Source organism: Hypomesus nipponensis, chromosome 11, assembly GCF_054491055.1.
Source record: "Hypomesus nipponensis isolate SF chromosome 11, ASM5449105v1, whole genome shotgun sequence".
In the NCBI taxonomy this organism is placed as follows: Eukaryota; Metazoa; Chordata; class Actinopteri; order Osmeriformes; family Osmeridae; genus Hypomesus; species Hypomesus nipponensis.
Window position 1 is genome coordinate 6079526 of NC_140371.1, and position 14172 is coordinate 6093697.

The window sequence follows — 14172 nt, forward strand, 5'->3', positions numbered from 1 at the left end:
TCATTTAAGCAATAAGCCCCGCGAGTCCGTGGTTTACGCTGATACCTGTTCTAAAATAAGCGTAAACCACGGCCTCTGATACACTCATATATCAATAATGATCGCTATTGTAAATACATAAACCCAAGCCTGCACACTTGTCCATGACACCGTTTTACACAAAATTAACTTTTTTATCACGCCCCCGAGCTTGGTGCACTGTGGGAAGGCCAGCGGTGCAGAGCGTTAAAAAACGCTGCAGTGTGAACGCACCGTTAGTGCTGCCTACTAGGGCCGTCCCCACTTAGTCGACTAGTCGATTTTCTGGTCGATATGCTCTTGGTCGACTAAGATTTTTTTTAGTCGAGCTGCCATATGGCAGTGCGAGATCTAATTCCCGGTTGTGTCATCATTGCTGAATTAACGAAATGTTCAACAGAAATTGTAGTTTATATTATTTAAGACAAATAATCAAACTATAAAAATATATAATTTAAAAGAAAAGGTTACTGTCCATTTCGTTAATCTACGCTTTGTTTTGGTTTGGTATTTTGCACACGGCACAAACACAATTGGCTGCAGAACTACAAACTCTGCCATAGCCTACTTTGTCTGTGTTATTAGTCAAAATGGCAAAGAAATCAGTGGTATGGCAGCATTTCATTTAAGTTCATTTACATTTACAAAGTACCGGGTGACTTGAAAAACGTTGAATGCAAACTCTGCCAACAACGTTTTATTTGTCATAGTTCGACGTTGAATATGATGTAGCCTACCACCTGAAAAACGTAAGTTGGTCTAGCCCTACTTTGCTCATGCTAACGCCATGGGTTGAAAAATGAATATGCCTATTATAAGAATCACATCCAAATCGAATGACATTATCTTCTCCGGCCAAGACAACAAAATCTTTCTCTGTTGCAACGTTCCCCACTCAGCTTCTATGTAAGTTCGCATGCTGCAAGTTTAGGCAGTGATAAGCGCGCTCTGAAATTTGCACGTGAAGCACGCAATATTTTTAATCTGTAGTACATTGTAAGAGATACTAAATACCATCGGCATTCGGTTACAACAGGACTGGTGATACGAGTCTTATTATTAGTAGGCTATTAGCGGCTGAATCTGCAATGTCCAGCACCCATTGAGTCATATCGCGAAAATGTTTGTACGTTGTTTTGTTTTTTTCAAGCGTTTCAAAGTTCGATTAGTCGATTTTCAGTCGTTTTTGTCGAGTCTTGGTCGACCAAAGAAAATCTTAGTTGGGGACGGCCCTACCGCCTACACACAACAGTGACACTGACAGATCGAAAGCTAATTTGAGACAATACAAAGATGGAAAACCAGGCTAAGAAACGTAAACGTAATTACCTTCACTAGACAACGTTTTACCAATTGGACAAACAGCTATGTTTGTTTGTTTCAAGCTCCCAATTTTTTTTTGCTCAAATCAGCCCCAAAAATTTGCATTAACCATGGAAGTCCCTAACTAGCATCACATTTACATATTTTGTCATTTAGCAGACGCTCTTATCCAGAGCGACTTACAGTAAGTACAGGGACATTCCCCCCGAAGCAAGTAGGGTGAAGTGCCTTGCCCAAGGACACAACTTCATTTGACACAGCCAGGAATCGAACTGGCAACCTTCTGATTATTAGCCCGATTCCCTAACCGCTCAGCCACCTGACTTCCACATCAGGCAAAGAATTTGCATGCATAAGCAGGGCGCTCGCTGTGGTGGCGTATGCGGGACCGGTTCTGATGGCCCGGTCTGGATCAAAGTCCAGGGCCTATTTTTACTCCCAGTCTGTCCCTGCCGTTCTATCAATAAGCAGACCTGCCAACCTGTACGCAATTTGTGTAGCGGATACGCATTTTGACTTCAAAGTACGCTGGTACTTGTATTGGCTGTCAATCATGATGGAAGAGTAGACGAGTTAAGTTACAGCATGTCCACCATCTCTTATGGGGGTTATGCATTAAGCCATTTGTGGTACCCTTACCACATTGTGCCTCATATACTGTAAATGTTAGACCCAGTGACAGGCTGGCATGAAATGGCTTGCATAATACTTGGTAAGGAGGCCATAATAATTTTTAACTCATGGCTTAAGTTACGTTTCTCCAGCTCTCCCCAGGTTTGGGAAAAAAGTATCTCAAAATGCATCAGATTGATGCTTTAAAATATGGAATATTTAAATTTTTCTTATGGGGGAGCATGCACCCCCTTAGAGGGCTAATATCCTTCTCACCTTTTTCCCCCCTTTGGTTCAAGAGAAGATGAATTTTTAAGGTTTTACAAACATATCACTGTTCAGGAAAGTCCATCATGGTGGACCTTATGGGTCCTTGAGGATTTTTTGTTCCTCATGAAAAATTAGGCATGCACACCAAGTTTCAGATGAATTGGAGCAATGGGGTGGAAATGCCATCACTTTGAAAATTTGACTTTTGGGCGTGGCCTGTGGCGCCCCCTTTGGTCTGATGTGGCCCATATTTGGTGTAGGAGTACCCCTTTGGATGTAGTATCAATGTGCCAAATCAGAACATTTATGACCAGGGACTTTTTGAGATATTGGGGCGCAAGGAGAAGAAAAAAAATTATAAGAAGAAGAATAGTAACAAAAACAATAGGTTCCCTCCTACCGGAGGAACCCTAATAAGAATAATACTATCAAATACAATAGGTTCCCTCCTACCGGAGGAACCCTAATGAAGTGATATCAGTCGCCAGCTGTTTGGGATACTAAGTGATTGGCATTACAGAACCTTGCCCATCTCCATGTTTCCTTACTCGGAACAGAAGGTGGCTGGGGAGTTCCAGAAGAACCGGTTCTACAGGCGTAACCCAGCACCTGAGGCAGAGCACAACTTCCACGTGGGTCTCCAACTGTCCTCCGGGGGGCACCAGCGCTTCGACAAGCTGGTTTGGATCCATCACTCCTGCCAAATCACCTACAAGTAATTATCCCCTTCAATTTAGGAAATTTATTAGTTTCACATATAATATTGTTGCCGAGTACAGAATTGTTTAGTCGGCAATTATGCTGTGGTTCTCTATGCGTGTTATGCCTGTGTATAATAAAAATGTGTTTCTCTTTTTCAGACTAACCGGAGAGACAGTGGTCACATCTTTTGACCTGGACAAGATGTATACTCCTCTTTACTTTGCACGTGTGAAGAGCTACACAGCGCTTTCCGAGCGCCCACTGTAGGGCAGAGATATGCATCACTTACACAACACCTTTGCAAAAACAATGTCTGATTGATACAGAGTTTCTGGTTTTCATGAAAGCTCTACTGCAACGGTATACAACTACTTCCCACAGACAGCATACGCTATGACATGTCATGTTCTAGGTTCTAAGCTCTCACTACAAGGAGGATCCTGCTTCTCTTCTCATACTGTAGAGACAACAATGCAAAGGGATGAACTAATTCAGCTATTTTCATTGATGAATGTTTTTCAGTTTAATTCAGCATTTTTGGTTTCTGATCTGAAATTAAACAGGGTGATACAAAGGAGTGTCTTACAACAGCTGTTTTAAGAGTGTTTCTTAACGTGGTTTAAATACTCTACAAGTATTTTGTGGCATACACCTCCACATCAGAGTACACAACATCATGCCACTCACTCTGCCTGCTCTCCCCATACATTTCTGGGATTTGATCATTTTAAATCACTTGATTTTATAAGCATGATGTAATCCATATTAATATTCTAGGAATTGAGGACTAGAGAGATGGAAAAAGGATTAAGTTCAGAAATGTTTGATCTGCTATATAAAAAAAGGTTATATCGGATTACCAGAGGACAGTTTGATGCTAGCTGGCATTACTTTATCGTAATGTAGGGTTTCCTTTTGTATTTGGAGGGTTTATATGCAATGTATGACAAGTTAAAAAAAAAAAAAACTAAATGAGGATGCCCATAAAGCTTATATGTTGTGCAGTTTAATTCATGACACATGGTTTGGCGCTGCTCCCAACATGCTCTTCCGACATGTTTGATAGAAACCTTATCCTGCTTTGTCATAACAGCCTTTTGTCCAATCATGTTGCAATGCTGTCCCTGCTTAGGTCGTTGCCCCCGCGACCCGATCCCCGTACAAGCGGCAGATGACGAGACGAGATGTTGCAATGTTGATCCTCCATAGTGGTGCTATGTTGCTAACCAATGGAGTAAAGCATGGAGGTGGTCTGACACTTGGTCATGTGACTGCTGGCTGCATGACTACTGGGAACAACAGTAAATACAGGTGTACAATTAATTAGATTTTATAACAGTTTGCAAAAGCTGTGAATGAGTAGTTATTGGGTGCACAACCTAAAAGTTATACATTATTGTAGTCTGTCAACACAATAATATCTGCCTCTGAGACTCATAAGAATTCTTTATAATTACTCCTGACAATCAATCTTGTCATTCAATTCATTCAGTCTATTAATTCCATCCAGTTCATTTAGTCCCACCTTTAATCAGGCATGACGATCTAACAGTTTTCCACCCTAAACTCTTTCTGAGCAGCCAGAGGAAGGATTGCAGACAAATTCCTTGAAAAAAAGATACACCGCTAGAGACCATGGAGAAACATTGATTCTTTATTAATTCCACTTACAGTGACATAACAAATGCAAAAGAAAAGAAAGCTGACGTAATTCTGGTCTACAACAAAACAAAGTACAATCTGAGTATCTGCTCATATAGGTGAGAATGTATGTGTTTTCAACTCATGTTACAGCTGGTAAAATATGAAAATCTGACAAACAGAAGCGATTCACTGCTCATTGAACAAGGGCAAACTTGATGACTGATGATGCTCAAAAGATGGTCGACGTGATGTCAGTGGTTTGACCCCTGCATGTCCTATATAAGGCATATTTGTACTACAAGGAATTCATTGTATCAAACTAATCATGTACATCACCAACACGCACAACATCTGTAAGGCAAGGCTTTGGATTTACGTTTTTTCACCAAACAGTCTGATTAAAAAATTATGGAAAAGGTCATTTGTTTTCCCTCCAGAGCCCAGAACCAAATGTAGTTCTGGCATCAAAGCTTAGTGAGTTGAAAATAATGAGACAAAAACTGCATGGTAAAATAAAGTTGAGGGTTTAGAGCATCAAAATTCAAGATACACGTAATGCATTAATTTTATGCATGTCTTCCATTCAACTGAGTGCATAGGGTGAGTACAGGTAATGTGGGACATCAGGTAAAGTGGAACAATTATGCATTTTGATGATTTAATATGTGCAAAACCGACATCCGCTAATCAGAGCTGATCTTGACTCATAAATAAAACACTTCTAGTCACTATGCAGTGGTTTTTATTCGTCTGACATCATCTGATTATGCGTGATCTGGCTTGACAGGAGGTTCGTATCGAAAAAACGCATCGAAAGTTCAGCAGCATGACATTCTATTTCTCAATGATAAGGCTGGCAAAGGAATTTAAATTAAGTTACAATGAGTACTATCGCAGCATAATGAAGGGTTTTGACCACTGATTGAAACACACACAAACATTTGAAAAATAATGCTTTGTTAGAAGAAAATTAAACGTTTTATGTGACAGTCCCACATAACCGGATCATGTCAGGTAGCCTAATGTGGGACAGCATTTTTCAGGTAAAGTGGGACATCTAGTAATGTTGTGTTTGTGCTGTAAAAGTAGGCTAATTTAATTCGACAGTTCTCAAATGTTTAATACCAATGCATCATACTGCACTTAAGTTCCCAACTAAATAACAACGTCATCGAACCAGCGCTCTTAGACTTGTAAGCGTGACCGCTAACGCTAGTCCAATAAAATGCCAACGCAGCGGGACTACCTATAGCTAGCACAGACAGCAGATCACTAAAGTTTGCATCAGTTACACTTTATGCCTATTGTATAAGTCAAACCCCACAACTAAATGAATCTTGCCACACCCTTGCACCTAGCATTGTTGTATATTAACAAATTAGTATTATATTAGCATTTAGCAGACTATAGGCTGACAGACGACGACTGTCCCACTTTACCAGACAAGCTGTCCCACATTACATGAAAAAGCTGCCCGAGTGAGAGAGGGGGTCATGTTATGTTTGAAATTGTGTAGCTTCTATAATATTGTGTATTCCCATTTCATTCCAACATGAAAAGGATCCTAAGCCCTAAAACGATTTACAAAAACACCACTGGGGCGAGTTAACAGTTATTTTGTAAGTCTACTGGAGCCTCTACCAAAAAGTGTCCCATATTACCTGAAATCACCCTACATATATTAATACCAGTGGCGAATAATGGTCAAATATTTACTATTGTGTTTTAAACATTTTAAATGCGTTAGAACACGTTCATATCGAAGACGAATTCGTTCAGAATCAGCTATGTTAACAGGTCGACGGACTGATTTCCTTCTCATACATTCCCGTAGCGTCACAGTGCATTTCCCTGTTGAAGCTCAGCTTCCATGGACTTCATGGACCCGATCCCCGGACAAGCGGCAGATGACGAGACGAGATGTTGCAATGTTGATCCTCCATAGTGGTGCTATGTTGCTAACCAATGGAGTAAAGCATGGAGGTGGTCTGACACTTGGTCATGTGACTGCTGGCTGCATGACTACTGGGAACAACAGTAAATACAGGTGTACAATTAATTAGATTTTATAACAGTTTGCAAAAGCTGTGAATGAGTAGTTATTGGGTGCACAACCTAAAAGTTATACATTATTGTAGTCTGTCAACACAATAATATCTGCCTCTGAGACTCATAAGAATTCTTTATAATTACTCCTGACAATCAATCTTGTCATTCAATTCATTCAGTCTATTAATTCCATCCAGTTCATTTAGTCCCACCTTTAATCAGGCATGACGATCTAACAGTTTTCCACCCTAAACTCTTTCTGAGCAGCCAGAGGAAGGATTGCAGACAAATTCCTTGAAAAAAAGATACACCGCTAGAGACCATGGAGAAACATTGATTCTTTATTAATTCCACTTACAGTGACATAACAAATGCAAAAGAAAAGAAAGCTGACGTAATTCTGGTCTACAACAAAACAAAGTACAATCTGAGTATCTGCTCATATAGGTGAGAATGTATGTGTTTTCAACTCATGTTACAGCTGGTAAAATATGAAAATCTGACAAACAGAAGCGATTCACTGCTCATTGAACAAGGGCAAACTTGATGACTGATGATGCTCAAAAGATGGTCGACGTGATGTCAGTGGTTTGACCCCTGCATGTCCTATATAAGGCATATTTGTACTACAAGGAATTCATTGTATCAAACTAATCATGTACATCACCAACACGCACAACATCTGTAAGGCAAGGCTTTGGATTTACGTTTTTTCACCAAACAGTCTGATTAAAAAATTATGGAAAAGGTCATTTGTTTTCCCTCCAGAGCCCAGAACCAAATGTAGTTCTGGCATCAAAGCTTAGTGAGTTGAAAATAATGAGACAAAAACTGCATGGTAAAATAAAGTTGAGGGTTTAGAGCATCAAAATTCAAGATACACGTAATGCATTAATTTTATGCATGTCTTCCATTCAACTGAGTGCATAGGGTGAGTACAGGTAATGTGGGACATCAGGTAAAGTGGAACAATTATGCATTTTGATGATTTAATATGTGCAAAACCGACATCCGCTAATCAGAGCTGATCTTGACTCATAAATAAAACACTTCTAGTCACTATGCAGTGGTTTTTATTCGTCTGACATCATCTGATTATGCGTGATCTGGCTTGACAGGAGGTTCGTATCGAAAAAACGCATCGAAAGTTCAGCAGCATGACATTCTATTTCTCAATGATAAGGCTGGCAAAGGAATTTAAATTAAGTTACAATGAGTACTATCGCAGCATAATGAAGGGTTTTGACCACTGATTGAAACACACACAAACATTTGAAAAATAATGCTTTGTTAGAAGAAAATTAAACGTTTTATGTGACAGTCCCACATAACCGGATCATGTCAGGTAGCCTAATGTGGGACAGCATTTTTCAGGTAAAGTGGGACATCTAGTAATGTTGTGTTTGTGCTGTAAAAGTAGGCTAATTTAATTCGACAGTTCTCAAATGTTTAATACCAATGCATCATACTGCACTTAAGTTCCCAACTAAATAACAACGTCATCGAACCAGCGCTCTTAGACTTGTAAGCGTGACCGCTAACGCTAGTCCAATAAAATGCCAACGCAGCGGGACTACCTATAGCTAGCACAGACAGCAGATCACTAAAGTTTGCATCAGTTACACTTTATGCCTATTGTATAAGTCAAACCCCACAACTAAATGAATCTTGCCACACCCTTGCACCTAGCATTGTTGTATATTAACAAATTAGTATTATATTAGCATTTAGCAGACTATAGGCTGACAGACGACGACTGTCCCACTTTACCAGACAAGCTGTCCCACATTACATGAAAAAGCTGCCCGAGTGAGAGAGGGGGTCATGTTATGTTTGAAATTGTGTAGCTTCTATAATATTGTGTATTCCCATTTCATTCCAACATGAAAAGGATCCTAAGCCCTAAAACGATTTACAAAAACACCACTGGGGCGAGTTAACAGTTATTTTGTAAGTCTACTGGAGCCTCTACCAAAAAGTGTCCCATATTACCTGAAATCACCCTACATATATTAATACCAGTGGCGAATAATGGTCAAATATTTACTATTGTGTTTTAAACATTTTAAATGCGTTAGAACACGTTCATATCGAAGACGAATTCGTTCAGAATCAGCTATGTTAACAGGTCGACGGACTGATTTCCTTCTCATACATTCCCGTAGCGTCACAGTGCATTTCCCTGTTGAAGCTCAGCTTCCATGGACTTCATGGACCCGATCCCCGGACAAGCGGCAGATGACGAGACGAGATGTTGCAATGTTGATCCTCCATAGTGGTGCTATGTTGCTAACCAATGGAGTAAAGCATGGAGGTGGTCTGACACTTGGTCATGTGACTGCTGGCTGCATGACTACTGGGAACAACAGTAAATACAGGTGTACAATTAATTAGATTTTATAACAGTTTGCAAAAGCTGTGAATGAGTAGTTATTGGGTGCACAACCTAAAAGTTATACATTATTGTAGTCTGTCAACACAATAATATCTGCCTCTGAGACTCATAAGAATTCTTTATAATTACTCCTGACAATCAATCTTGTCATTCAATTCATTCAGTCTATTAATTCCATCCAGTTCATTTAGTCCCACCTTTAATCAGGCATGACGATCTAACAGTTTTCCACCCTAAACTCTTTCTGAGCAGCCAGAGGAAGGATTGCAGACAAATTCCTTGAAAAAAAGATACACCGCTAGAGACCATGGAGAAACATTGATTCTTTATTAATTCCACTTACAGTGACATAACAAATGCAAAAGAAAAGAAAGCTGACGTAATTCTGGTCTACAACAAAACAAAGTACAATCTGAGTATCTGCTCATATAGGTGAGAATGTATGTGTTTTCAACTCATGTTACAGCTGGTAAAATATGAAAATCTGACAAACAGAAGCGATTCACTGCTCATTGAACAAGGGCAAACTTGATGACTGATGATGCTCAAAAGATGGTCGACGTGATGTCAGTGGTTTGACCCCTGCATGTCCTATATAAGGCATATTTGTACTACAAGGAATTCATTGTATCAAACTAATCATGTACATCACCAACACGCACAACATCTGTAAGGCAAGGCTTTGGATTTACGTTTTTTCACCAAACAGTCTGATTAAAAAATTATGGAAAAGGTCATTTGTTTTCCCTCCAGAGCCCAGAACCAAATGTAGTTCTGGCATCAAAGCTTAGTGAGTTGAAAATAATGAGACAAAAACTGCATGGTAAAATAAAGTTGAGGGTTTAGAGCATCAAAATTCAAGATACACGTAATGCATTAATTTTATGCATGTCTTCCATTCAACTGAGTGCATAGGGTGAGTACAGGTAATGTGGGACATCAGGTAAAGTGGAACAATTATGCATTTTGATGATTTAATATGTGCAAAACCGACATCCGCTAATCAGAGCTGATCTTGACTCATAAATAAAACACTTCTAGTCACTATGCAGTGGTTTTTATTCGTCTGACATCATCTGATTATGCGTGATCTGGCTTGACAGGAGGTTCGTATCGAAAAAACGCATCGAAAGTTCAGCAGCATGACATTCTATTTCTCAATGATAAGGCTGGCAAAGGAATTTAAATTAAGTTACAATGAGTACTATCGCAGCATAATGAAGGGTTTTGACCACTGATTGAAACACACACAAACATTTGAAAAATAATGCTTTGTTAGAAGAAAATTAAACGTTTTATGTGACAGTCCCACATAACCGGATCATGTCAGGTAGCCTAATGTGGGACAGCATTTTTCAGGTAAAGTGGGACATCTAGTAATGTTGTGTTTGTGCTGTAAAAGTAGGCTAATTTAATTCGACAGTTCTCAAATGTTTAATACCAATGCATCATACTGCACTTAAGTTCCCAACTAAATAACAACGTCATCGAACCAGCGCTCTTAGACTTGTAAGCGTGACCGCTAACGCTAGTCCAATAAAATGCCAACGCAGCGGGACTACCTATAGCTAGCACAGACAGCAGATCACTAAAGTTTGCATCAGTTACACTTTATGCCTATTGTATAAGTCAAACCCCACAACTAAATGAATCTTGCCACACCCTTGCACCTAGCATTGTTGTATATTAACAAATTAGTATTATATTAGCATTTAGCAGACTATAGGCTGACAGACGACGACTGTCCCACTTTACCAGACAAGCTGTCCCACATTACATGAAAAAGCTGCCCGAGTGAGAGAGGGGGTCATGTTATGTTTGAAATTGTGTAGCTTCTATAATATTGTGTATTCCCATTTCATTCCAACATGAAAAGGATCCTAAGCCCTAAAACGATTTACAAAAACACCACTGGGGCGAGTTAACAGTTATTTTGTAAGTCTACTGGAGCCTCTACCAAAAAGTGTCCCATATTACCTGAAATCACCCTACATATATTAATACCAGTGGCGAATAATGGTCAAATATTTACTATTGTGTTTTAAACATTTTAAATGCGTTAGAACACGTTCATATCGAAGACGAATTCGTTCAGAATCAGCTATGTTAACAGGTCGACGGACTGATTTCCTTCTCATACATTCCCGTAGCGTCACAGTGCATTTCCCTGTTGAAGCTCAGCTTCCATGGACTTCAGTGGGGCTGCTTTTAACAGTTTTTTTTCAGTGCTTCGAGACTATACGGTCATTGGATAATTGCTGCGATTATGGCCGCCCTGGAGGAGTGGGCTGGCCTGGACGCTGGGCCTCCGCGTGATGATTGGAGGGGCTGTCGAAAGACTGCATCTCCTTTTGTTTGACAGAGATTTTGTACTATAAGAAGTCGCCGAAGCCTTTCAATCTCAGTCCCATCGCTGATTTCGCAACTGTAGTTGAAAGACATCCTATTTCTTGGTATTTTCTTGGCGAAATTGCTAGCCTATTTTCATCATAATACAATTATACACCACGTTGCTTGTTTCAGTTGAACCTAATTCCCACATTTCCTTCGAGTTTAATATGTTTTCGTTAGATCGTTCGTTTATTTATTCATACAGTAGGCTAGTGTCGTAGGGAAGAACTAGCTAGTGAACTAGCAAAATACATGGAAAATTATGTAGGCCGAAAATGAGCTTCCCCTATTTGCAAGACCAGCAGCCGCCACTTATTAATACTGGGGAAATTTGGGTTTAAAAATAAGATTATTGTCACTGACAAATCCAGTTACCTTCAGCAGAGTATCAAAACATCTTTTGAGAGATCACATTATTAAGCATAGAAAAGCTGAGACCTGGGGCCTCATGTAGGCTATAAAAGATTGCGCAGGTAGCCTAACATAAAATGACGTATGCCCAAAACTTGAAAAGCTGTAAAACCGGTCGTACGCCAGGTCTTTCGCACCTTTCCTTTATAAATCAACATCAACGTGAGATTGACCGCACGTGAACGAGCCACTGACCGTGCCTTGCTTCCTCCCATAAATGAATATGCAGATGGACTATAAATGCGCCCCTAAGGTAATTTCTTGTCTGGATTCAAATGGCTAAACACGCAAAAAAGAAAAATTTCAAAGACTGAGATTGCAATGGTTTTAACAGAGGTGGAGGCGAGGAAATGTGTCCGGTTTGGCGGCCTGTCATCAGGTACTAGCAACAAAAGAAAGTCGGCGGAGTGTAAATGGTCACTATAAATGCTGTTGGTTCGGGGAACCGGGCTGTGTCTACTACCGCGCACTTGTGCACTTCGACCACTGACTTTCAGTGCTTAGGGCGCTTCACTCACAAAACCAGCAGAATTCAGTGTACTCAAAGTACCCGGATGGCGCACAGCAAACGGTCCAAAAAAACAGTGTACAACGAAGGACACTACTCCATCTTGGTTACGTAGTGGAAGAGGAGGAGCCCTTTCAGCAGCTTTTTCCACTTGGGGTGGAGAAGCGCGTTCATTTTGGCAGGTTTCGCAGGTGTCGCTAGCAGATTTGCGTCCGTCACTTCCGCCAAGTGGTTAACGTAAGTGTTCCATTTCAGACAGCACTTATCAGTGACGGAGTGCACTACATATGTAAGTGCACTGTTTTGCAGTGCACTGTATTGCAGTGTACTTTGTAAAGTGCGCAGTAGTAGACACATTCCCGGTGTTGTCGCCCAAGTGGTTTGCACGCTAACTGGTTCCCCAGCTGTGCGTTCACGCATCAGTCTTCCTCCATCACCAGATTCGTCACAAATTCACAAACATGCGGCGGCAAATATGAAAGTAGGGAAAATAGTATAGGAAAGTATAGGCTATGTGCGCACTACATTACATCCATTCACAACAAAATAAATGGAGACAAAATAAAACATTTGCAGGCTCGCATGAAGTGGGATTCGATCACTAGAGCAAAAACAAGTTTTTCACTATAGTCCATTGCTTTACACTGCGAGAGTAGCTCACATTGTAACGAGTTGTCAGACTACTTTTGTTAGCTGACGAGCAGGGGTGGATTTACCCATTAGGCAAAGAGCGTTTATGCTGTTTGTGTCAACACAGGCTTCCCCTCCCACCCCATTCTACTGTGGACTATTCCATCGATTGCAGCAATGTTGTACAATAGCTTGTTTCAAAGGGGGTTCTTAATGACTTAATGCAATATGAGTAGGCTAAATGCTTGAAAATATCGCTAGAAGGGAAAAACTTCAGGTGTCATAGAGCACACCCTACAATTGCTCTAGAAATTGTACCTCTCTAGTTATTATTCTTATATTAATAATTATTATATGGCTTGAAACGAGAGAGAATAGGAGTTAAGGGGCCCCCATGCCTGTCTTCGCCTGGGGCCCTCAAATCACTAAATCCACCACTGCTAACGAGTAACTTAACGCGTGACTTATTTAATTGAATGAATCCGTTGCTAGTTCCTTGTTCAAACAAGTAACGCGTTACTTAATTTAGTCTTTTTGTCGAGAGCACTCAGCATGTAGGCCTAGCTAAAAGTCTACGAAAGTTGAGGCTACTTTTCGCTAGGTACCTACGAAAACGTCTTAACCCTTGTGCTGCCTTCGGGTCACATGACCAAAAGGTTCATAACGAACCATCGTTGTGTTTACCCAATTTTACCCAATACAAAAGCAAATAAAAATAATTTTCTTTTAACCTTCGCAATGTGGGGGGTCTGAGACAACCCAACGGTTAAAAGAAAATGCTTCACTTTGTTTTTGTATGCGGTAAAGTTGTCGCAAACAAAGGTGGGTCACAATGACTGATGGGTCAGAATGACCCGAGGAGAACACAAGGGTTAAGCTGCTAGACAGGTGGGTTCCGCTTCGTTCTTTTGGTGCACAGTCTCACAAGCCCAATTTACCCAGCGTCATGGAGCCGACCAGCTAACTAAATAGTTATTAAAGACTTACAGGTACAGGCCTACGTAATGTCACATTAAATAATGTATTGAACTCAAGCTTGTGTGATGTGTGCTGTATCGTTCAGGGTTTCGGTTTAGGATTATATTACAGTAAGTAAAATTGTCTGGTTCAGTACATAAGTGAACACCATTTTACTACCATATAGCCTACCTAGCTATAGCTTAGCTTCGCTTTTCTCCTAGATTCAAACCTAGCCCTTGTAGAGCTAGCTAACTACTAG

At 40.3% G+C, this 14172-nt stretch overlaps 1 protein-coding gene across 2 annotated transcripts in view; it reads left to right on the forward strand.

Annotated features, from left to right (window-relative positions):
- The window catches only part of fbxo9 (F-box protein 9), a 31849-nt gene extending 28334 nt beyond the window's left edge, over positions 1–3515 (forward strand). For both annotated transcript variants that reach the window (XM_084667180.1, XM_084667181.1), the window contains exons 12-13: positions 2781–2938; positions 3084–3515. In XM_084667180.1, coding sequence (XP_084523306.1) covers positions 2781–2938; positions 3084–3192 — 267 coding nt within the window. In that variant the 3' untranslated portion in view covers positions 3193–3515. The remainder of the gene's footprint in view (positions 1–2780; positions 2939–3083) is intronic.
- Positions 3516–14172: the final 10657 nt, after the last annotated feature.